Here is a 26,184-nt window from a genome sequence, read left to right as displayed (position 1 = left end):
GGTACAGACTGCAGCTGTACAGAGAAGTAAGAAGTTTGTTACCTTATTGCTGTACATAGTTCTGTTCATAATAAATGGCTTATCTTGTCAGTAAGATACTCATGGCAGTGGAAGGCACAATGTGTTGGCAAACCCAGTGAGAGGAACTGTTCAAATGGCTGCAACAGAATCTGTTCCACTGTAAGGAATTCCCACACCAGCATTGAGAATCAGGGCAAATGCTGAATGTGCCTGGAAATGGTTCAAACTGCAATTTGAGCTGTATATGAAAGGTTCAGAGACAAGTAAACTGGAGGATGAGCAAACAGTTTTGCTGCTCTTAACAGTGGCAGGTTCAGATGCCCTAGACCTCTACAGTGCTTTCCATATAGATGGTGGTGGGGAAAAGAGAGGAAAGCTTTGCAGAAATAACAAAAATGTTTGAGGATCATTGTGTCCTTAGAAATAGCATTATTTTTGAAAGGGGTGTGTTCAGATGAGAACTCAGAATGAAGGGGAAACAATAGAGGTGTTTGTCAGAGACTTAACACTAAAAAGTCAGTCCCATGAATATGGAATATTAAAAGACTTTCTCATTAAAGACCAGATTGTCCTGGGATGTAACAATAAAAAAGTCCACAAGTGGTTACTTTGGGAAATGGATCTGATGCTAGAAAGGTCACAGATCATACCACTGTGAATACCGGAGCTAAATCATCAAAGTAAAAGTTAACAGAAATAAAATTGGTCCGGGACAGAAAAATGAAAAGGAGGAAACAATACCAATGATGTGACAACCAGCATAAATATAGGAAATGTCCAGCATTCAGACAAATATGTACTCAGCCCAGCCATTATGCTAAAATGTGCAGCAAAAGCAGGAGCGTGCATTTATTAAGTGCCCAAATGGATTCCTCAAGTGAAGAGGAAGAGCTATTCTTAAGCACAATAATGGAGGAGGCTGGAAACGCAAAATACTGACTGACTAAAATGTGCACAAGTGGCACTTACACGACATTCAAGATAGACACTGGGGCACAAGTAAATGTAATGAAAGAAACTGAAATCGCGAGATGTAAGGAGCATATAAAGATGCATGAGTCAAGTCTCTGAATGATTATAATGGAGGAAAAATTCCAGTGTTGAGAGTGTACACTGATAATTAAATACAAAGGGAAAACAATAAAACAAGGGTTTGTGGTGGTACACAGGAGCTAGCAACCAGTCTTGGTCCTACATTCATGTGAGGTGCTTGAGGAGGAGGTACCAATGTGAGATTTCTAAAGATAGCTACAGCACTCAACCTAAGGTTTAAGAATCTGAAGTCCTTCCAAAATCTGAGAGGGACGAGCTGTGGACCATGCTTTCAGAAGTCTTAAAAGAGCAACACTCCAATGCAGAAACTACAGAACCCGAACCACCAAAAAAGAGAATCAACTGTCTGCTGGTGGCATTTGAATCAGATAATGAAAATGAACATGTGTCAGTATGCACTGCTTTGGATTGTTATCGAGCAGAACCCGTCATGAGCATGGACGCATGTCCCTTGGAATAGTGGTTGAAGCCTGAAGGGACATATGAATCTTTAGCGCATCTGACACGTAAATATCTTGCGATGCCGGCTACAACACTGCCATGAGAATGCCTGTTTTCACTTTCAGGTGACATTGTAAACAAGAAGCCAACAGCATTATCTCCTGCAAATGTAAACAAACTTGTTTGAGCAATTGGCTGAACAAGACATAGGACTGAGTGGACTTGCAGGCTCTAAAGTTCACCATTGTTTTATTTTTGAAGGGAGTTTTTTATACATAATTCTACATTTGTAAGTTCAAGTTTCATGATAGAGATTGCACTACAGTACTTGTATTAGGTGAATTGAAAAATATTTTGTTTTTTACAGTGCAAAAACTTGTAATCTAAATAGAAAGTGAGCACTGTATGCTTTGAATTCTGCGTTGTAATTGAATTCAATATATTTGAAAATGTAGAAAACGTCCAAAAATATTTAAATAAATGGTATTCTATTATTGTTTAACAGTGCGATTAATCGTGTGATTAATCACGATTAATTTTTTTAATCACTTGACAGCCCTAATAAAAAGAGAACGTGTCCACTTCCCGACAAGAAGTGAACTATTGTCTGAAATGACAGGAGTCAAATTCTTCAGCAAATTAGATGTGTTGGCAGGATTTTGGCAGCTCCTCTAGGACGCTGAGATTTTGAAGGTCTGCACTTTCAACACATAATTTGTCATATACTGCTTCTTCTTCGAGTGCTTGTTCACGTCCATTCCACATTAGGTGCGCGCGCGCCGCGTGCACGAATCGTCGGAACTTTTTTCCCTCAGCGGCTCCCGTCGGGCCCGCAGGGTCCCCTTCCCGCCAGAGCGGCGCCCCGCCCTCGCGTATATATATCCCTGCAGGCCCGACCCTCCCTCAGTTCCTTCTTACCGCCCGTGGCGACGTTGGAACAACTCTGTCTCTCGCCTGAGAGTGTCCCTTAGCATAGCCATTAGCAGTAGTTAGCAGTTCATAATTACAGTTAAGAGTTTTAGTGTTTAGTAGTTGTTTAGTTCTTCTAAGGACCAAAATCACTTGGTGATAGGGGTTTGGTCAACCCCGGCACCGGCCCTGGGCGGCGGGGCATGCCGCACGCCCAAGGCTTTAAGGCGTGTGCCGCGTGCCGCAGGCCTATGCCAGTGAGCGACCCGCACGAGTCGTGTCTCCGTTGCCTCGGGGAAGCTCATCAAAAGGAGCGCTGTAAAATTTGTAAGGCCTTCAAGCCCAGAACCAAGAAAGAGAGGGAATTTCGCCTTAGACAGCTCCTCATGGAGGCGGCATTACAGCCCTCCTCTTCCGCGGCACCGTCCGCTTCGGTGCGGAGCGCCCCGGCATCGGTCCGCGACCCGACACCGGCGGCGCAGACTAAGCCCGCGGCACCGCCAAGGCGGGAACATGCCCGGCACCGATCTTCTTCGCCGGCCAAGGCAAAGGGCCAGCCTAAGGCCCGGGGGCGCTCCCCTCATAAGAAGGCGGCACCGGCGAAGCCCGCAAGTGCGGCCAAGGCCGTAACGGCCCCGGTACAGGTCCCGGCACCAGTGGCTCCGGCGCCGAAGGGCCCGTCGAGCCCCGGGACGAGCGCGTCGAGTGCGGAGGATGGGCTGGAGGAACTGTTGGAACAGCCCTCCACCCCGGACACATTTGAGGCGGCAAAGGACCTCATCGAATTGTCCTCCGAAAGCACACTCCGCGCTGCAGACATTCCGCCGCGGCTGCCATCCAAGGGCAAACCGGCGATGATGCGCCCGTCGCGGTCGCCATCTCGGCACCGTTCGCGGCGCCGGTCCCGGTCGAGCTCCGCCTCGGTGGACTCCCGGCTTCCCGCCGCACAACGGGCCGCGAAACAGTCAGGGCCCGATGCGAGCGTGGCACCGCCTCAGCAACCCGGCTCGAGCGGGCGCCGGGACGCTTCGATGGCGAGACTTCCAAGACCACCCTCCCGCAGCCGCTCCCGGTCCCGCGGTCAACGGTACCGTTCCCGGTCCAGATCGGCACGCCGGTACTCACGGTCCCGGTCCAGACGGCACCGCTCCCCGACACCGGACCGGCACCGCCCCACGGCACCGCCATGGCCCTCTAGGTCACCGTCCCTAGCGTCGGAAGAGGACTCGGGACTTTCCAGATATGGCCGCAGAGGACATGCCGCTAGAGAACACGAGGCCTCTTGGCAACCACATTGGAACCATCCTGGGCAGTGGCCATTCTGGACACCGTGGGCCTATCATCAGCAAGGCCCTCCATCCAGGACTTCGAGGTCGGGTCCCTCAGGAGACCGGTCCCGCTCCCCACGGTGCCGCCCTACCTCCCGTGCGGAGGCCACGGTCTCCAGACCGCCGGATGCAGAGAGGGCGGACTCGGCACCGAGCTCGGCACCGTCCCTGACTCGGGACAGGGGGCGCACCCCGGAGGGACGCCCCACCGAGGAGGAGATACAGGAGGACGAGGAAGCGCAGAAAGCCATGACCTCCTCCTCCTCGCCGGACGAGGCCGTGGCGGGCACGACAGTATCCGGCCCTCCCCCTATTGACCACCGGGCTCACCAGGACTTGCTCCGCCGGGTGGCCCTTAACTTGGGTCTACAAGCAGAGGAGACGGTTGAGCAGGAGGATCCGATGGTGGACATTCTGAGCCCAGAGGGTCCCTCAAGGATCGCGCTCCCGCTTATAAAAACGGTCCAGGCAAACTATAAGACCGTATGGCAAACGCCAGCCTCCTCCGCGCCAACCGCAAAAGGCGTAGAACGGAAGTACTTCGCCCCGTCCAAAGGGTTTGGCTTTCTCTTCTCCCACCCGGCCCCATGTTCGCTGGTCGTCTCGGCGGTTAACGAACGGGAAAGACATGGCCAACAGGCCCCGGCACCCAAGGCCAAGGAGGCAAAACGACTAGACCTTTTTGGCAGGAAGGTCTATTCGTCCGGGGGCCTCCAATTGAGGATAGCTAATCAGCAAGCGATCCTAAATAGACATAACTTTAACTCATGGGCTTCGGTGTCCAAGTTCAAAGAGGCCTTGCCTCAGGGTTCACAACCTGAGTTCGCGGCGCTAGTGGACGAGGGGAAGGCGGTAGCCAAAACGTCGTTACAGGCCTCACTTGACTCTGCCGACGCAGCTGCTAGAACAATTGCGTCGGGCGTAGTGATGAGACGTTCTGCATGGCTGCAATCATCGGGCCTTCCCCCGGAGGTGCAAAATACCCTCCAAGACTTGCCGTTTGAGGGTACGGGGCTTTTCTCAGAGCAGACTGACGCCAGGCTACACAGCCTCAAGGACTCTCGGGCTACCCTTAAGTCCCTGGGGATGCACACCCCTGTGACACAGAGGAAGCCGTTCAAGCCCCAACCTCCTCAGAGGCAGTATCATCCTCGCCCTCGTCAGGAACCATACCGTAGACGGGGCAGGGACAATAGACGTAGGCGCAACAATACGCCTAGCCAAGGCCAAAACCAGGGCCAAAACAAGACGCAGCCAGGAAATAAACAAGGATTTTGAAGCTGCGATCGAGGACAGCGTACCCATCTCTTCTCCGGATCCACCCCTAGGTTTCAGGGACCGCCTGTCCCATTTTTCCCGTGCCTGGTCCCATATAACATCAGACCGCTGGGTCCTGCGCACGGTGGAATCGGGTTACACCCTCCAGTTCTCCTCGCCCCCTCCCTCCCACCCTCCACCCCCGTCCCTCTTCAGGGACCCCTCTCACGAGCAACTCCTCATACAGGAGGTACAAACCCTCCTCGAGGCGGGGGCGGTGGAGGAGGTTCCTCTGAACTTCAGAGGAAGAGGGTTCTATTCCAGATACTTCCTCATCCCCAAAGCCAAAGGGGGCCTCCGTCCTATCCTGGATCTCCGCAAGCTGAACCAGTACTTGCAGAAGCCACGGTTCCGTATGGTCTCCCTTGGTACCATCATCCCTTCCCTGGATCCGGGGGATTGGTACGCTGCCCTCGATATGAAAGACGCTTATTTTCACATTGCCATTCGCCGAGCTCATCGGCGTTTCCTACGCTTCACTGTCCAACAGCGCCATTTCCAGTTCACGGTCTTGCCCTTCGGCCTTGCAACAGCCCCACGTGTCTTCACGAAATGCATGTCGGTGGTAGCCGCCTTTCTTCGAAAAAGACGGATGCGCGTCTACCCGTACCTGGACGATTGGCTCCTGGCGGGCCGGTCGGAGGCAGAGGTCCGCGCCCATGTGACGCTGGCATTGCAAGTATTCCGCGAACTCGGGCTGTTGGTCAATGTGCCCAAGTCATCGCTAATCCCCACACAGAGGCTGGATTTCATAGGGGCAACCCTGGACTCGGTAGAGGCACGGGCAAGTCTTCCCGTATCCCGATTCCTGGCTATCAAGGAGGCCGTAACCTCCGTTCAACGATTCCCGACGACCACAGCCAGATGTTGCCTGCAACTCCTGGGTCACATGGCAGCGTGCACGCACGTAGTCGGGCTCGCCCGTCTCCGGCTCCGACCGCTGCAGCTATGGTTGGCTCAGACATATCGCCCCAACAGAGACCCCTTGGACATGGTCGTCACAGTCCCGGCTCGGGTATCGGATGCCCTCAGTTGGTGGCTCAACCAGCAGCAGGTTTGCGCAGGGGTCCCATTCACCGCCCCACAACCGACTCTGACGCTAGTGACAGACGCGTCGGACCTGGGTTGGGGTGCGCACCTAGGGGACCAGCGCACTCAGGGCTTGTGGTCCAGGGAGGAGCGGCTGCTCCACATCAACCTAAAGGAGCTGAGAGCGGTTCGCCTCGCCTGCCAGACCTTTCACGCCACCATAAAAGGACACAGCGTGTCAGTTCTGACAGACAACACTACCGCGATGTTTTACATAAACAAGCAGGGCGGGTCCCGGTCCTCTCCCCTCTGCCGCGAGGCTCTCCTCCTCTGGGACTTCTGCATAGCCCATTCAGTACAACTTCGGGCGGCGTATCTTCCCGGGGTACAGAACGGGCTGGCGGACCGTCTCAGTCGGTCCTACCTCAGGCACGAGTGGCGGCTGAGACGGGACGTCCTCCGGTCCATTTTCCTGAGGTGGGGGTTTCCCCAGGTAGATTTATTTGCCAGCAAAGACAACAGTCAGTGCCCGCAATTCTGCTCGTTTCAGGGTCACAGCCCAGGCTCAGTGGCAGACGCCTTTGCTATCCCATGGGGCGGGAGCCTGAAGTACGCCTTTCCCCCGTTCCCACTCATTCACAAGGTCCTCCTGAAGGTCCGCAGGGACAGGGCGACAGTCATCCTAATCGCCCCGGCGTGGCCACGCCAACACTGGTTCACAACTCTGGTGGAACTCTCCGTGACCTCTCCGGTGGCCCTTCCCCTACATCACGACCTCATCACTCAGGATCGAGGTCACCTACTCCACCCGAACCTGTCAGCGCTACATCTCACGGCATGGCTACTCTCTGGCTAAGTGGGGTGGAGCACAGGTGTTCACACGAGGTTCAGCAAATCCTACTTGGTAGTAGGAAACCCTCCACGAGGGCAGCCTACCTGGCTAAGTGGAAGCGCTTCTCCTTGTGGTGTGCGCCTCACCGCTCGCAGCCTTTAAAGGCCTCGATACCTCTGATCCTCGACTACTTGCTGCACCTCAAGCGTCAAGGCCTCGCCCCCGCTTCTATTAAGGTGCATCTGGCCGCCATTTCGGCGTTCCACCCTGGAGAATCGGGCAGATCCGTATTCTCCAACCCCACGGTGGTCCGTTTCCTCAAGGGTCTGGAGCGGGTGTTTCCCTACTCACGCCCTCCTATTCCCCCGTGGAACCTCAATCTGGTTCTCACAAAACTTATGGGGCCGCCCTTTGAACCCCTGGCCTCTTGCTCCCTCACGCACCTTTCGTGGAAGGTCGCGTTCCTGGTGGCCATTACCTCGGCTAGAAGAGTGTCCGAGTTGAGGGCCCTCACCTCGGAGCCCCCTTATACCATCTTCTACAAAGACAAGGTGCAGCTTAGGCCTCACCCTAGATTCCTCCCGAAGGTGGTTTCGAATTTTCACATGGGGCAGGACATTTGTTTACCAGTATTCTTCCCTAAGCCCCATACGGACCCGAGCCATCGCAGCCTGCACACCCTGGATGTTCGGCGGGCATTGGCCTTTTATCTGGACCGTACCCGACCTTTCCGTAAGTCGTCTCAGCTGTTCGTGGCCATTGCGGAGCGCATGAAGGGCCAACCGATTTCTACGCAACGCCTGTCGGCGTGGATAGTGCACTGCATACGTACATGCTACGAGCTCGCCAACACGCCTGCTCCTCAGATCAGGGCTCACTCCACTAGAGCCCAGGCGTCCTCGACGGCCTTCTTGGCACAGGTCCCGCTCCAGGAGATCTGCAAGGCAGCCACCTGGTCGTCGGTGCATACCTTCACAGCACACTACGCGATCCACCATCAGACTAGAGATGATGCAGTGGTCGGCAAGGCGGTGCTGCAATCAATTATTCCTTGACTCCTACCCTCCTCCAACGGTAAGCTTGCGAGTCACCTAATGTGGAATGGACGTGAACAAGCACTCGAAGAAGAAAAGACGGTTACTTACCTTCTGTAACTGTTGTTCTTCGAGATGTGTTGTTCACGTCCATTCCACTTCCCACCCTCCTTCCCCTCTGTCGGAGTCACCGGCAAGAAGGAACTGAGGGAGGGTCGGGCCTGCAGGGATATATATACGCGAGGGCGGGGCGCCGCTCTGGCGGGAAGGGGACCCTGCGGGCCCGACGGGAGCCGCTGAGGGAAAAAAGTTCCGACGATTCGTGCACGCGGCGCGCGCGCACCTAATGTGGAATGGACGTGAACAACACATCTCGAAGAACAACAGTTACAGAAGGTAAGTAACCGTCTTTTTCTAAGACTGCCTTTCAGAATATGTTCCTCTCCAGAAGTATTTCACCATACAAGGAGCCAAATGCAAAAGAGTCCAGCAGATACGAAAGTGTATATTGATGACACAATAATTTGGGGCAGCACTGCTACTGAACATCAGGAATGACTGAGGAGAGTACTGTCACTGCCTGTTAACTGGGGGCCCTACAGGCTGGGAGTTGGCACCCCCGTGTTGGACTGTTCCCATCCTGTGGGGGCTGCTTTATCAGTCTCCAACCTGGCTGCACAGGATTCAGGGGTGGGAGTGGCAGCAGCGGGGAGCAAACTTCTAATGAGGTAAGGAGCGGGTGGGGGGGGCGGAGGAGCAGCAAACTGAAGTTTTGTCTACGTAGCAGATTGTCTTGAGAGGCCTCTGTTGCTAGGGTGAAACAGTCTCTCTTTCCCCTCCCTCTGAAACCAGTTAAAACACCAGAACAACCCTCCCTTCTCCCCTAGCCAAGAATTCCCTTAAAATGTAAGTAAGTCGCCTAGTCAGATGCTCCTACTTTTATATCCAGTTGACCTAACCACTTACATTGATAATGGCATACACACACGTGCCTCTTTGGTCTGTTAGCTCGAGTGAGGGGGTGGAAAAGTCTTCAAACTTGTGGAAAGTGGGGGAAACAGTACCTCTGTGGCATGCTCTCCCTTGTCCCAGACATCACCGTTCCTTAAGTTCCTCCATTGATTCCGGGCTCAGCAGGTCCAAAGGAAGGACGGCTGCTCTCTGCAATATCATCCCAGTTCATAAACAGTTTTTAATCAGAAGATTGTTATTCACTGATAGAACATAGGATCTTCTTGAGAGCTATTGCATTCTCTTGCATCAAAGATTTCTGGCATACGACGATAAGATAATGTGGACCCAGTACATATGTGGTGTTTCAGTGAAACATTACAATGTTGAAATACACACACAAATCATAATATAATGAAACTGTACATCAGTGTCTACAAATGATAATGTAACACATTGCCGACATGTTGCCACCCTTCCCTTATTCATGGTAAATAAGTAAAGTAAGAAGCCTCATTTAATGAACTGGGGTGCTGGGGACAGATTTTCAGCTACATCTAAGGATCTTGGGGTGCAGCAAAAGAGGGGACACAAGGCAGGTGTTTGTACCCCCTAATTGTGGCGCTGGTTTTGCACTGGCCTTGCCCCGGGAGTAAATTAGAGCAGCCCTAGAGATGCTCTAAACAACAATTGCACAGGGACCAGTCTTCTAACCAAAGATTGCTGGGATATAGGGGTGCTGGGATGTAGGCTCTGCTTTCTTACCCTGGCTGCAGCCAGTTTAGGAGCTGCTACAGCAGCCTATGCCACCAGAGGATTCCCACTGCAGGGGAAAATCATACCTATAAGTGCTAGATATTACTGGCCAGTTAACCTAGCTGATCTGAGAACAGTACCTCCACAGTGTGGAATGGGTTGGATGAAGGTGAATATGTAGAGAGAAATTCTTCCCTCCCAGGAGAATTTTCCCCCAGTTCAGGCACTGTATAAGGTTACCCTCATAATCCCTGCAGCTGCTCATAGGCAGCCTAAGAAGGTCTGCTTTAAATTGTGCTGCCACCTTTGTGTCTCCTCCCCTTAGGCAGTGCCTGTGTATCTCTTGAAGGAACAGCACACATTCTCACTTCGTTTCTGTCTGGAAGGTTGAGTCTCTTCCTGGCAGTGGGAAGATGAGTAATGTAGATGTTCTGTTTCTTTCTCGTCCTTATAAACAAGGTGCTTCTGACTCCTAATGGAGGAACAGTACAATTTCTGGATAGTATACAGAACGTAAGATATATTTTGTAGCCTCTTGACCTTTAAATTTAAATGATCTTTCCTTCTCTCCTGCCAGAATGCTATGATATAGTTATTGAGACTTTGGGAGAGGTCATAGAAAATAACATTTTAAAAACTGATGAAATAGTATCCAAATGTGTCTCAGATTTCACTGTTTTTCAGTTATATACAACCAGGGGCAGCTCTATGTATTTTGCCGCCTCAAGCACGGCAATGAGGCAGCCTTTGGTGGCATGCCTGCGGGAGGTCTGCCGGTCCCGCGCCTTCGGCGTACCCGCTGCTGAATTGCCGCCGAAGCCACGGGACCGGTGGACCTCCCGCAGGCATGCCGCCGAAGGCAGCCTGACTGCCGCCCTCACGGTGACAGGCAGGCCGCCCCCCGCGGCTTGCCGCCCCAGGCACACGCTTGGTGCGCTGGTGCCTGGAGCCACCCCGTGTACAACTATAAAGCAGTATATATACAAAAAACCCTTTCAAATTTAAACCACTCACATAAATAGTTGATCTCATTAGCACCTGAAAAGATTTAGGAAAAAATGAATATGCTGCATTGGTAACTTACAAAAGCCTTAAAAGTGGATGTTCAGCTACTTGTGTTAGGATGGAGAGGAGTTGTGATAATGACTTGAGCATCATACTATACCCTTCACAGTCAAAGTCTATATAGATAGATTTACACCAAATCATGGTGGTAGCACCTCATTTTTAGCTCTGATGTCATTCTTTTTTTGATCACCAGCTCTCGTAGATTCCAGAAAGACTAAACTGAACAGGATTCTATTTGGCTAATGAATCCCGAATGAGAAACTAAGGGTGTGTCTACGCTACAGAGACTATGCTGGCGTAATCCTGTAGCATAGAGGCAGCCAACGCCTACAGAAAGGTTTTTCCGCTCAGTGTAGGAACATCTCTCCCCTGAATGAAATTAGCTTTGTCGACGGAAGCAGTCTTCCATCAACATAGCTACGTCTACACTGGGGGTTAGGTTGGCATAGCTATGTCAGGCCGGGGTGTGGCTTTTTCACACCCCTGACTGACATAGTGATGTCAACCTAACTTTTAAATGTAGACCAACCCCAAGACAAAAGGAATAGGATAAAAGAAGCCAGAAGAAAAAAGACCATCTATAGAGTTGGCTAATTGAACCTATTATTATTTTGGGGTAAGACCTGAATGTTGTCCTTTATAGTGACCATTATGGGCAGGGTGGGCTTTGTTAATTTTTGGTTGCTTTTCTCCTTGAAGGGAAGACTAGTGAATTCGATTTGTTTTTATTCTGACTCTTCTGGAGCACTCTGGCTTAGCTTGCCTCTTCCATCTCTTGTAGCTTATTTTTATTCTAATATTGTTATAATAATTAAAGACACTAAATAATAAAATTCTTATCCTTTAGGGATCAGGGTGGGCGTTTAAGGTGCAGAGAATCAGTATTAACTCTTGCTACCTCCTTTTATGGCAGTTTCCCACTGGGATTGGAGGAGACCCCATTCCTTAGCTTTGCTCTGCTGCTGTGCTCTCCTGTGACCAATTCTGCAGAGCCTAAACTGCTTGGCACTATTCCACAGACTCCAAGGGGGAGAGTGAGCATGCTGTAGAAATGTTGCTGTCTCCTTTCAGGTCTGTTCCCCTCTGTTGCCTTTCTGTATTCAGGGGGAGCATTTGGCCTTTAGTAATTAAGTGTTGCAATAAACCACATTCAGCTGTATGAGTTTAAGATGGAATGTTCTTTAACTCCGTCTTCCAGCTTTTTATGTACTGTGCAGATTCTGAAGTGTTGGTTTTTAAATATTTTTCACACTGCATTATATGATCATAATATAAAAGCTTTTCAGACTGTTAAACACTAAGGTTTTACTGTATTCACCATTAATAAGCATAAAATAAAACCAAATTTGCATCAGGATTTGATTTAGGTTTCACAAATGTAACCAGTAACCTGTGAAATGGAAGGTTATCTTCATGAAACTCAAGTATTTGATCTACTTAATGAAGGGCCACAAGCTATGGTATAGTTTCAGTGTGACTACAGTATTCTTAGAGAGTCTCCTAACTGAGAACAGAGCAGTTGCTTTAACAAGTATTGTGGCTGCAGTAGAAAGGCAGTGGTGAATTAGTATTAATATGACATGAGAAGAAACTGCATGGGGGTGTCATCTATACTGTTTCTGAGTTGATGAGTTTGTGTTTTGTCTGGTAGCAGTAATGTGCAGAAGAAACAAACAGGATAGCAAAGTGGAATATGATAATATTAAAAATGATGATGCTTTTTCCATTTGATTATTTTTGTGAATGACAAGGGAAGGCCTCTAAGGCTAGGTCTACACTACAGCGGGGTTCCGACCTAAGATACGCAACTTCAGCTACGTGAATACCGTAGCTGAAGTTGCGTATTTTAGGTCGGCTTACCTGGCGGTGAGGACGGGGGAAAGTCGACCGCTGCCGCCGACTCCGCTGCCGCCTCTTGCCGAGGTGGATTTCCGGAGTCGACGGCAGAGCGATCAGGGATCGATTTTACTGCGTCCTCACGAGACGCGGTAAGTCGATCCCCGATAGACCGATTGCTACCCGCCGGATCGGCGGGTAGTGAAGACATAGCCTAATGTGGTTTGTAGAACTAGTGAGCCACTTAATCGCTTTCTGCAACTAAACTATTTTTTCTCTCCTGTCCATGCCAAGTTGAAACCAAAGGTACATCTACACTATCCGCCGATCCGGCAGGTAGTGATCGATCTACCGGGGATCAATTTAATCGCGTCTAGTGTAGACACGATAAAATCGCTCTGCCGTCGACTCCGGAACTCCACCGTGGCGTGAGGCGGAAGCGGAGTGGACGGGGGAGCGGCAGCAGTCGACTCACCGCTGTCCTCGCGGCCAGGTAAATGGACCTAAGATATGTAACTTCAGCTACGTGACTAGCATAGCTGAAGTCGGCGTATCTTAGGTCGACCCCCCCCAGTGTAGACCTAGTCCCAGACTATCTGTTAAACTGCGACACACTGTGTTTTTCTACACACGTGGCAATCTGTATTTCTATTCTCAGCCTTGTTCTCTCTCTGTTCATGTAATTGACATGGCAATTTCTTGCAATATCCTTGGGAGACCAAATAGAATTAAAGTTAAGTATCCTTGGGGTTCATTGTATGAAATGAATGGTTTATGTATCGTTGTGGGCCGGGATTGCATGAAGCCTCTAGAAGTGGGAGATGTGACTGATGTGAGACTTGGCGGTTCAAAGGACTATACTGAACAATGTGCCAGACAAGAGTGGACTCTTGGAACAAAAAAAAGCATTAAGTGGTTTTCCTGGGGAATATCTTGGGGGAGGTGAATGCAATTCCCCACCTTCAATTATGGAAAAAACCCAGCCTTTTGAAGCTATGCTCCTGAGGAGTGGGCCTGTGGCTTCTGATCCCCAATTACGAGACCAAGATCAGAGGCACAAGCTGTATAAAAGAAAGACTGAACTGTTATGGTTCTGAATCTGAGACAGTTATGAATTTGTAATCAAGAGGAAAACCCAGCTGGGTGTTTTGAAGGACTGACACCTATCAGAGCCCGAGGTGGAGCTGGAGTGACCCCAGTAAGCTTTTTACCATGCGTGTGGGTTCTTTCCTTGTTTTAATATGTTTTCACTGCAATGCCTTTTACCTTTAAGACTAAATGTGTTTGCTTATAAAGAGCTGCTTGGTAACTTATAACTGCCAGCAACTACAGTGTTCACAACCTCTGCAGGGGAAAGCAAAGCCCAGACACTAGCCTTGTAGGCAGCCTGGCTTGCTGGGAATATCACTGTGTAGGGAACTGTATAGGCTGGAAAGCTCCTTGTCAAGAGGGAGAGAGATGCGGGTCTCTGCCCAAGAGAGGTGACAGCTGAGGAGCCGGGAGCCTGGAATGGATGCCCTTGGTGGACCACAGACGGGGATCACAGATGCAGTTTTCCTGCCCTGTAACAGCTCACACAGTGCTCTATTTTACTTCTCATGTCATGTTAAGAGCTGATATAAAGAACTGCTAGAGGAAGCCATTTGCAGCGCTCAACAAGAAGTTCTATTGGTCCTACACAACTCAGAAGTTATGCTGCATATTCTTGAGTGCCATATACTGTCATGTTATCCATAAACTATTTATGTATGCACAGATATAGAGCACTATATATGTAACACTATTGTTTTCTATGTTCTGGTAAGCTATTGAATTCTCCTGTATTTTGTCCCAAACCAGTTGATGGTGTTGGTGGTACGGGAAGGCAAGACCAGATACTACATCTCATAGCATGGCTATACAAGTTTGCAGCAGGTGTGTCTCAGCTAAGCATTATTATGGACCACTCTGTTTATAGACTCCAGGGAGCTGATTTAGAATGGTTTAGTGTCCCAGGTAATGCTTAATCATTTTATGTTCTCTTCCAAATTATTAATTCCCAGGAAAACAGTACCCTTGTTACCAAACCATGTATGTGACTAGACTGACTCCTCCATTCTGAGAAGCATCCATTTCTTACTACATATTCTTTGTTAGCCAGTTTTTAACTCACAATCTGAGTTTAGCCCTTAGCTTGTGGGTTATTTATTTCTCTTAATACTCTCATGCGAGGCTCTTTGAAACTGTATCCATTGACTGTCTCTTTTCATTCCACATTTGGTGTTTCTATCCAGGCTTTTACACCAGACCCGTCACTGCGGTGTCCAAGTGTGTTAGGTAAATCTTTCCAAGAATTCTAATGGGCCTGACTTTAACTTTTTATGTATTTGCTTGTTTGTTTTGAATTTGAAGCCTCCAGTGTTCAATATATTTTTCCATAGTGCTACTGCTTCACTCTTCTGTTTCCGTCTGATCTCTAAAATAAATACAAGCGAATATATTATCTGATTAATTTAGCCTTTTTTCCTCCATGTATTTCTCACAAACCAATCCTGATTCCTACAAAGGTATTTAAGTATTCACTAGAGTAGACAGTTGTTGTGAACAAATTTCAACATCTGAATTGTTCACGATGTCTTCACTATTTGCTATTATTTATTGAATTGTATTGGATAGTCACCTTCTGCATGACGCATGGTATCTTTTTGTTCTCTGATTGGACGACTGAAACTTTTAACGTCAGAATAATGAATAACAAAAGAAATATGGACACAATGAATATCACACTTCCAATATGAATAATCGCTTGTACTTCGCAGGGCCTATGAATGTTTTCTTGAATAAACTTGCCAGTAATCCAAATCCTCATGAACTTGATGATTTCTATGACCCCATGAATAACAGAAGTACAAATTTGCCACATATATTCACAAAAATATTTGTGAATCGCTTTTGTATTGTATTGTTCAATGTGGTATTATTTGACAAGCTTGAATAAGTATCATCTGGTCCTAGTGATATATTGCCCTTGATTTTCTCAAGTTGCATTATCATTTGCTTTTCTTAGGTCCTTACATGAACTAACTATTGACTTCTATTGTGCCTATAAAGGCTGCAGGGTTGGACGCTAGGATGCGTTTTCTCTGCAGAGTTAACTTAGGTGATTGGTGCCCTGGTGTTGAGGAGCCACACTGCAAAGCCACATGCAAGTTACTGCATCCGAAGAAGTGGGTTGTAGCCCACGGAAGCTTATGCTCTAATAAATTTGTTAGTCTCTAAGGTGCCACAGGTACTCCTGTTCTTTTTGCGGATAAAGACTAACACGGCTGCTACTCTGAAATGTGTCCTTACTGGTGCTGTACTCACCCATGTGTGTTGCTGGGTCTTTGTGTTGCAGTAAGCTGAGCTACTCTATGATTCTTTCCCAGTGAATTGTGATCTGTCCTTCTGGGGACATGGGGGAATTGTGAAAAGGTACAGGAGGACTATCAGCACTAAAATGGTTTAAACTGTGTCCTCACTGTAAAGCATGCAAGTGACCTGCCTGAGTGAAAGTGGCAACTGGGCTTTAGCCTGTAGCTCCACCCAGGCCAGCTAGCCTGGATTGAAAGCACCACCAAACTCAGGTGAGAGGTTTTGTGTGTGTCTGGGAGGGGAGTTGGGGCAATACCCGAGTAAGAGCCGAGTTAACTCTCTGGTGAAGTCATATCCAGAGAGGGCTGGATTCTCTCCTTTGTCCTAGATCAGCTCAGCACAAAGTGGGGGTTGGGAGATGGAGCCTCAGGGAGAAAGTTAACTCTTCCTGATCTGTGGCCGATCTATGTCAGCCCAGGGGCTGCTCTAACTTATGTCAGCAATGTGTTGTCTGTTGAGGATTGGTTTAACATAGTTCCAATCAGCTCCTTTCTGGTCCCCGTCCTATGCTGAAGGGAGGAGTGGTTGGAACAAGAGTTGGCTCTAAAGCTTCCCTGCTGCTAGGAGACCTCTCAGTTGGCCGGTTACAGTTAGAATCTGGCTCCTTTGTGTCAGATGAGCAACACAAAGGAGCCAGATCAGAAAGCAACAGAGAGTCCTGTGGCACCTTTAAGAAAAGAAAGGAAAGTCTGGTTGTTAATTGTCCTTGAGACCCTCTTACACTCATAATGGTCCACAATTCCTGCTGATTAAGCTGGATACATGCAGAGAGCTTACTGGACTGGGGCTTAAGTGTTTCTGAGGTAAAAAACAGGGCTAGAAGTATGTGCTGTATCACATCTACCTTGCTGACGGTGTTGTACGGGCACCTGTTTCTCATTCTAATGGTCACAGTGTCAGTCAGAGCTCAAACCTGCCGTGGCAATGAATATAGTTCATTCTCTAGGATAAACCAGTGTGTTTTAATTTGGGAGAAGATGTTTTTTGGGGAAATTCCATATTTGGGTAAAGAGAAGAATAGCGATGTCCGGCAGGCTGTTTTATGTATTTATTTTAAATGATGGCTGTTTTTGAAGCTGCTCAGAGTTTTCAAATGTTAAAGTATTTCTGGTAGAGATGAATTACCAAGCAGACTACAGGTAAGGCAGTCAAAAGTGCAAGATAAATATAGTATGTCCAATGGCATTTTAATACCTGGATATCAACACACGTGTATGTGTGCCTGGGGATAGATATAAAATGTGTGTATTCAGTATGGTCCTAATAGATTTGTTTTCACTCTTTTCAGGATAGAAAACCAGTCAAAAGATATGTACTTGGATAGCAAAGATGATGGAGCAATCTCTGGAAATCTAGAGATGGAGCTGAGTCAGACATCCTCTCCACACAATGCTAACTTGCACGGGAAGGTGGCAGCTGAACCAATTGCCAGCAACTTCAATGAGCTGCGGCTGTTAAAGGAGTTTCATGGAATGGTGTCTGTTCAGGGACAGCCACAAAAGCCCTATCAAAATGGAGCAATAGGGCAGGATTGCTGTGTTCCCCTTGGGAAAGATTTCAGCCCACTCGCCATGCAGGGGAGGTAAGGGCAAGAACAAACTGAATCAGTTTCTTTTATTGAAAGTTGTTTTTATTCCCTTACAGCGTTGATAAAATATATTTTATTTAACATCTTTCTATAAACGTATGGAGTGAAAAGCTTAGTAGGAATTTATAGCAGTCGTAATTGCCTAGAGATGGTGACTGGCTCAGCAGGTTCCTGGACTAATATCAGCTTTTACAGCTGCTCTGCATCGATTTTGCTATGTTTTCCAAATCTGAGACCTGGGTTTTCTTCACCACTCTGTGTGTTTTGTGATGGGTTTGTTTAACCGACAGAGAGAAAACATCTTTGTTTTGATAAAATGACACACAAATTAGCAAACTGCTTCACAAGTCTACATCAAGGCAATAAGCTGCATCACTGCTGAGGAGGGCTATAGGCCTAAAAAGACACTAATAATTCAGTCCTGAGAGTAAGCACAACATAATACCATACATGATCATTTAGCATCTGATTACTTGAGGTCATGAGCACCTGCTAGGAGATGTTCTCTACACTCTCACGGCAGCCACTGTGGCAGTATCAGGCCCCAAATGTGTGCAATTCTATTTTTATGTTTAAAGTGGCGACTCCGAAATATTGCAAGTGGCTGTATAAACTTGCCACCCCCATTTTCATTTTGCTGAAGAGTTTTGACTCTGGAAAGTAGCAATCGCTGAGCTTCTGAGACCCAATTATCATATAGAAAAATCCAACCTGAAATAAATAGAATAAGCACCCCAGTGAGAGTGGGGGTGGAAATAAAAGGCATTTAGAACTGTTGTCAAGAAACTTCAGTGGTTCTGAGGAGTCTTCATGTCTATTTCATAGATCTATTTAAGGCTAGTAGGGACCATTGTGCTAATCTAGCCTGGCATTCTGCTTAACACAAGCCATAGAACTTTAGGGTTTCATTCCACCCAAAATGAAATGTTTCATTTAGATTTTGAGCATTTTTAAAAAATGTTTTTGCATTTTAAAAAAATGCAGAAAATTTCAAAACAAAATAACTTTTGAACTGAAAAAAGTTTTCATTTTGAAACTGTTGAAGTGAAACATTTAAACTTCTTTGGAACTCTTTTGCTTTTTTGAGGTGAACGAACAATTCAGTGAAACTGACATGAATCCACTTTTGAAAAAAAAAAAAAAAAAAGTACTCTATAGGACAATATAAAAATATGCTCTTGAAGAACTGATTTTTTTCCTATTCTGTTTCCTGTTTGTTAGCTGGGTCTTTATATGTCTGTGGGAAAGAAGCTGAGTTAGGGATTTCAGTGGATCATAATTTGTCCAAAATAGCCTTCAGATGGAAATGTGGAAATCTTTTACAATTGAAAAGAATTACAACAACAAAAATAATAACTAATAATTATTAATAATAAATTAATAACAATCAACTCGTACTCCTTTTATATTCTTCTTCTGACTATTTTTACAAAATCCCAAGCAGTTTGGGAACAAAGTCAAATTATGTAAAAGCTCCTTAATTTTGAGTGCAGCAGGAATTATTACTGGCCTGATGGAAGTCAAGATGTGCTTTTTCAGAAACATGATGACAGTAAGTGGAGTATGAGAAAATGGGCTACGGTGTCTTGGGGAGCCAAAGACCTCTCCTTTTGAAAGTCCTGTATGTGTCAGTATTGAATGGTGCTGGTAAATACAGTGCTGATATGCAGTAAATGCACAGTTAATAAACATGGTATTTTGAAGTTGAAAACAACATAAGATATAGACATTAGAGATGAAGAAGATGCATTAGATCATTGAGTCCACTTTTCTGCAAATGTAATCCACGTCTTGTGGTAACAACCATTTTCTGATTAAGTAAAATGAAGTTACTGTGAGTGATCTAGGGATAAATGTGCAATTACTGTATCATCACCGTATCATATTACAGAGAATTATGTACTCCTAACTTTTTATAATAAAGCATTATGCACCGGAAAAGGGTCTGCTTGAAATTCTCAACTGATCTGCCCTCTCTTCCCCCTACCCCCAACACAATTTCAGATTTCTACATGCAAATGCCGTTGACATAATAAATAAATCTTGCAGCATTTTTAATTCCCACTTTTTTTTTTATCATGCATTATATCTGGTCTTCTGATAGCAAAAATCTGCATTGAACAAGTGATGATTTCAGGTGAAATATTTGCAATAATAGAACATTGAGGCCTGGATCTTGCAATCACTTATATTTGTGCTTAACTTTCCTCCTCTGAGTAATTCCATTGAAATCAATGGGACTACTCCTCATAGTAAAATTAAACACGTGAGTAAGTCTTTGCAGGGTCGGGCCCCAACCTATATGTCTGTGCAATTCCAGAGTAATGAAAATTACACTTCTGATGTTATTTAGTGTGATGCTTACAGATGAAGAGTACTACTGATTAAAAAAAGGTGAGAAAACAAACAAATAAACAAAAACAGTCCTAGTTGCAGGAAAGAATCCATCTATTTGACATGTCTGTGTAATTTGTTTTAATGTATCTATTTAAGTTAAATTGGTTAATTATCTTTCAAGGATAATAATCGCAAGGTGTCTAATTTTTTAAATGTATGCCAAAGCAAGCTGTTTCAATGAAGCTATTTAAAAGGATTGAGGATTTACTTCAGTCAATAAAATAAACTTTAAGAAATTGTTCTTAAATTAACTGGCCAATTTTATTTTTGGGAGGTTGATGTCAATGAACTGTCCTTTGCATTCGCTGTAGCATGCTGAGGTGCTGACTTTCTAATGTGCCCCAGGTCCTGCCCCCACTCCACCCCTTCCCCCAAGGCCCCACACCCACCCCACCTCTTCCCACTCTGTTCTGCCCCCTCCCCCTGCACTCATTCCTTCCCCACTCCCCCCCAGCGCCTCCTGAATGCTGTGGAATAGCTGATCACGGAGGGCGGGAGGCGCTGGGGGGGAGGTGGGGAGAGGCGCTGATTGGCAGGGCCGCCAGCAAGTGGGAGGTGCTGAGGGTGGGGGAGGAGCTGATAAGGGGGGCTGCCGGTGAGTGCTCAGCACCCACCATTATTTTTACATGGGAGCTCCAGGACTAGAGTCAGTGCCTAGGGTAGTGGGTACATACATGGAGGATGTTTTGCCTCCAGTTCAAGTACTTCAGGCGCTTGTTTGTTCAAGGGTTTGAGGCCAGTTGTTAAGTCTTCATTAGATTTGTCCCTTTAGCCTGAGCTGCCATTTTACCTATCAAATCCTCTAACTTCAGCTTTCACTCTGTTGTCCCATCTGATTCTATTGCTTCTCTCTTCCTCTTCCTAACCTCATTTGACCTACCGCCCTGGATCAACCATCATGGTGACTCCTGGGACCTTGTCTTTTCTAAGCACTGCTCCCACTTGGATCTTTCATTCAATATGTTCTCCTTTCTGATCACCACCTTATTTCCTTCAGTATCGGTCACATGCCCCCTGATTGCACAACTGGGTCTTTAAGAACTCCAATTTATCAACCTTTTTTGACTATTTTTTTGCAACTCTCAGCACTCTCCTTTCCTTTCTTCTCCATGCCCTCATAGGTGACACCTTCATCTCCTGTCTCTCCTTCCCCACCCTTAACTCTTTGTTCCTCTCTCTTGCTGCTCTACCCACACCCCCAGTTCTGGGTCAGACTTCTCACCTGCTTCCTGCATTGCTTAGTGTTTCTGGAGAAAATCCAGTGACCACACAGTTTTCCTCTGTTCTCTCCCCTGTTGAGGGGGAGAAAGAAGGGGAGGCAGAGCACAGGGTTTCTTGCCCAGCAGCTCTTCAGTGTTAAAATCAGCTCATGTGATACCTATGTGTCTGTCTCATTGACATGGAGGACTGTGAATGTGTTGGCATCAACTTCCGTTGATACTCCCTTCCATGTTGAGAGGAGTGAGGAACTGTTGTTAGTGTTGGTGCCTCTGTTGGTACCTGTGGGCTGTTTTTGTTGCCGTCTTGTTGGTGAACCCTAGCATGGCAACTTCCCTTATTACTCCTCTTCAGAGTGTGGCACCAGAGCCTCTTCTGGGAAAAGCTAAACGTTGGTTCCTGAAACCTTGGTCTCAGTTTTGCTACCGTTGGTAATGGAGCTCAGAATCCATGCCAGGGATCTCCATTAAAGTCATGGTAGTTTTGTCAATTCTCTTTTAGGACAAAAGAGATGTAGAAAGGACTTGACGACCGGGGGCCCGATCCTCAGCTGGTATCAGTCAGTTAGCACCATTGACTTCAGTGGAGTTACACTGATTTACAGGAACTGAGGATCTGACTCCTGACATTACAGAAGAGCCAGGTTTTTTCCTTCTAGTAACAAAATGGGAACCCTGTGCTGACCCAGTTCATTTAACTTACACTTCCTCCTAATATCCTGCACAGAAACCACCTCCTTTCTGAGCTTTGCATTCTGAAATAACCCTTCATCCACGAGTGGGCATAAGAAATAGACCTGATTATGCATCTCTGGTTCTACTGCAGCTAGTTCCATTTTCCCTTTTCTTCATCTGCCCATATTCCTCCAAAGTCAAGATGATTGTGGTAAAAAGTGGTCACTATCGAAAGGTCAGCATATGCTATGAATAACATCTACAGTTATATTATACAGGATTTTTTTAAAAATAGGGATACAAAAATGCTCCAGCTCATAAACCAACTACTAACTTGAAAGGGTTAGGAGGAAATTTCCATTATGGGCAATTTCATAGTTTTGCACTTCTGGGCTTCTTGTATATTTTTCTGAAGCATCTGGTATCTTCCACTTTCAGAAGCAGTATACTGGACTTCATTAAATTGAACAGAGGTCTGATCTGGTATAATATTTCTTATGTTAAGAATTGTGGGTCGTCTTACTGATTCAATAGTTATCGATACATACTTTTGTTGTAATATGTAGTGCTGTTGAAATTTAAATGTACTGTAAACATATGACTCTGCTTTGAAGATACTCTACTAATACAAATTAATATGTTAAAAGTGTAGTCATTTTAGTTCTTCGAGTTGCACTGGAACTATAGAAATGATTAGTGTGCCAGAATTTTGCCCTATATATTCAGGCACATCTCCTATTGGAGTCAGAGTTTAGCCTTCAGTTACATTACATCCTCAACTCCTGTTTGCACAATGGGAGGCCAAGTTCACCAATTGATGTACTCTGACTGCCTTGCACTGCTTCAGTGATGTGAAGCAGCCATAAATCCATCTGATTAAGTGGTGCATCTAGTCCCGTGTGTTGGAACTACTGTCCAGGCTGCCACTGGTGGATAGCACTAGAGTCACGACTAGTTCCTTTCCAGGACTCCTCTGCTGAGCACCAACTGTCACCTCTGGCCATAAGAAGAGGCATCTCAATAGCATGAATGGCAGATTAGGCTACCTTCACAGGAAAAGGGCTAAAGACTTGCTGGTTTTTGTACCTAAAGCTGAAATTCTCCTGTACATATCTCAACTTGGGAGGCAGAAGAGGAGGCCTACAGCTGTGGGCTTATTAGGCCCCAAAGGCCAAATCTGAATTAATTAGGGTTACCATACGTCCGGATTTTCCCGGACATGTCCAGCTTTTTGGGCCTCAAATCCCCGTCCGGGGGGAAATCCCAAAAAGCCGAACATGTCCGGGAAAATAGGGAGGGGCCGGCGCCGCTGGGTGCGGGGCCGGGCCGGGGTGCGGGACCGGGGCCCGGGGGTGCGGGGCCAGGGAGGGGCCGGGGCCGCGGGGCTGGCCCAGGCCGGCACCCCAGGAGCCGAGCCAGGCTGGAGAAGCTGGGGCCGGGGCTGGCTGCCGGAGGGAGCCGCTCGGTTGGGGTGGCCAGACTGGGCCGCACCTCCTCCCCCCACCCTCCCCCAGCTTACCTGCTGCCTGCTTCAGGCTTCCCGCGAATCAAATGTTCGCGGGAAGCAGGGGAGGGGGCGGAGTTGGGGTGGGGACTTTGGGGAAGGGATGGAGTTGGGGTGGGGGCATGGGCGGAGCTGGGGGTGGGGCCGGGGCCCTGTGGAGTGTCCCCTTTTTGGACACTCAAAATATGGTAACCCTAAATTAATCAGAAAGAAGACATAGATGGAATTGTACTAGGCACTTCTCTTTGCTTTGAGATGTCATTCAGACCTGAGTCTGAAAAGCTCAGGGCATTTTGGGGCTGGGAATATAAAAGAGAAAGACGGAAAGAAACCTGATTACAAGCCATTTCTTCACATAGCACTTTGGGCCCTTTTCTCTTGCTTTGGATGTAATGGCTGGTCAAACCTCCCTTTGGCTATCCTAGTAATTACATAATCTCTTTTTAAGACAAGTCAGAAACTGGCCATTTTCGAGTAGAAATCCTACATTTCTGAAGGGACCATTCTGATCTGTCATGTCCGTTGCCCACATATTGGAACAGAAACCAAGGCAGTAAGAATGATTTATTTAGAAGTTTGTTGTTAATCCATTCTGTTATGGCCTGGGAATTGTAGAAGCCTTCAGAAATCTGGTGTGCATTACAGGGCGCAGAGTACTAATGGGATTTGATTCCCAGGAGGGCCCTTTAGATGCTACTGCAATACAAAGAATTAATAGTAACTTAAAAAGTTTTAAATAAACTAAATTATCATTTTGGATTTCAACACAGTTTAGTCTGGGCATATAAAATATTCTCTTAAGCATTTGTTATTCAGAGATTATGCAGTTTGTTTTCATGCATAAAAGATACAATGTGAACGCTTGGAATAAATATACACTCTCTGTTGGTTATTTAACCAATACTGGCTAATATTTATGTGTGTTACTTGCTGTTTTAAAGCATCATCCACATAACCCTGGTCCAATGTAGCCCAAATTTGAACATGATGCAATAGCCATTTATTTGATAAAGCTTTGGAGGAGGGTTGAGAGTTTGCTCGTGGAAAGGGAGATCAGTGGGGTCCAAAAGGCTCTTCCATTGCTTTCACTTATTGGCTGGCTGAGAGCTATTTTTTTCCTCCTGCCTCTGATTGTTTGTATGATGCTGTGTGACCATCACTAGTCAGTTGCATAAATTGTTAGGGCACCTAGAACTTTTTGCATAAGCACTCTTTATTCCTTACATCTATAAATAAATATATGCTATATACTGGAGTTACCAGATTCATTGAAATGTGTGAAATATTTATAACAGTACCCAGAGGTGAAAGTAAGCTGGTCCGGTCCGGCGTACTGGCAAGAGCCGGTACACCGCCAACCACACCGGCAGGGGGCAGCTTCCCCAGGCTGGTGATTTAAAGGGCTCAGGGCTCCCGGCAGTGGCCAGAGCCCCGAGCCCTTTAAATTGCCGCCAAAGCCCCGCTGCCAGAGCCCCGGGGCTCCAGCGGCGATTTAAAGGGCCTGGGGATTTAAAGGCCCTGCCTCTTCCGGTTGAGCCCCCGCCCCTTCCAGTTGTGGCTCCGCCCCCTGCTCAGGACTTCGGCGTACCGGTAAGTCCTTTAAGTTACTTTCACCCCTGACAGTACCTGAAGCCTTTAGAAACACTCCTAGATTTTCTTGAAACAGGGATAATGGACTCTCTGAGTGAAGCTGAACCCAATACCTGGGCTTAATTATGGTTTTTGCTTCAAAATTTTCACGACTGTTGTGACTGAGACCATTATTTCCTGTTTCTGATATGGTAGTAACTTCATAAGGCTCCCATTAAAACTAGATGCAACACGTGGGAGTGAACAGGAGTTGAAGATAATCCGTATCCTGAGGACCACCTAGTTAAAACTAGATGCAACACATGGGAGTGACAATCGGAAGGAATGGTGTGGGAGGAATGAGGGTAACAGAAATAAACGTATTATGTACATAGGCCAAATAAATACATTAATATTAGGCTGTCAAGTTATTAAAAAAATTAATCACGATTACTTGCACAATTAATCACACTGCTAAACAATAGAATACCATTTATTTAAATATTTTTGGATGTTTTCTACATTTTCAAATATATTGATTTCAATTACAACACAGAATACAAAGTGTACAGTGCTCACTTTATATTTATATTTGATTACAAGTATTTGCACTGAAAAACCCAAAATAGTATTTTTCAATTCACCTAATACAAGTACAGTAGTACAATCTCTTTATTATGAAAGTTGAACTTACAAATGTAGAATTATGTATAAAAAACTGCATTCAAAAATAAAATAATGTAAAATTTTAGAGTCTGCAAGTCCACTCAGTCCTACTTCTTGTTCAGCCAATTGCTCAGACAAACAGGTTTGTTTACATTTGCAGGAGATAATGCTGCCCGTTTCTTGTTTACATCACCTGAAAGTGAAAACAGGCATTCTCATGGCAGTGTTGTAGCTGGTGTGGCAAGATATTTACATCTCAGATGGGCTAAAGCTTCATATGTCCATTCCTGCTTCCACCACCCTTCCAGAGGACGTGTCCATGCTGATGACGGGTTCTGATTGATAACGATCCAAAGCAGTGTGTTCATTTTCATTATCTGAGTCAGATGCCACCAGCAGAAGGTTGATTTTCTTTTCCGGTTGTTTGGGTTCTGTAGTTTCCGCATTGGAGTGCTGCTCTTTTAATACTTTTGAAAGCATGCTCCACACCTTGTCCCTCTCAGATTTTGGATGGGACTTCAGATTCTTAAACCTTGGATCGAGTGCTGTAGCTATCTTTAGAAATCTCACATTGGTACCTTCTTTAAGTTTTGTGAAATC

At 46.6% G+C, this 26,184-nt stretch overlaps 1 protein-coding gene across 1 annotated transcript in view; it reads left to right on the top strand.

Moving 5' to 3' along the window:
• Window positions 1–26,184, top strand: part of LOC112110517 (P protein) — a 365,580-nt gene that overhangs the window by 40,347 nt on the left and 299,049 nt on the right. The window contains exon 2 of the mRNA XM_026649002.1: window positions 17,257–17,550. Coding sequence (XP_026504787.1) covers window positions 17,279–17,550 — 272 coding nt within the window. The 5' untranslated portion in view covers window positions 17,257–17,278. The remainder of the gene's footprint in view (window positions 1–17,256; window positions 17,551–26,184) is intronic.

This window comes from Terrapene carolina, unplaced genomic scaffold, assembly GCF_002925995.2.
Source record: "Terrapene carolina triunguis isolate 2854851 unplaced genomic scaffold, T_m_triunguis-2.0 Scaffold23, whole genome shotgun sequence".
Lineage (NCBI taxonomy): Eukaryota > Metazoa > Chordata > Testudines > Emydidae > Terrapene > Terrapene triunguis.
Note: the sequence above shows the minus strand (reverse complement) of the source record. Positions and strands in the feature narration are given on the sequence as shown.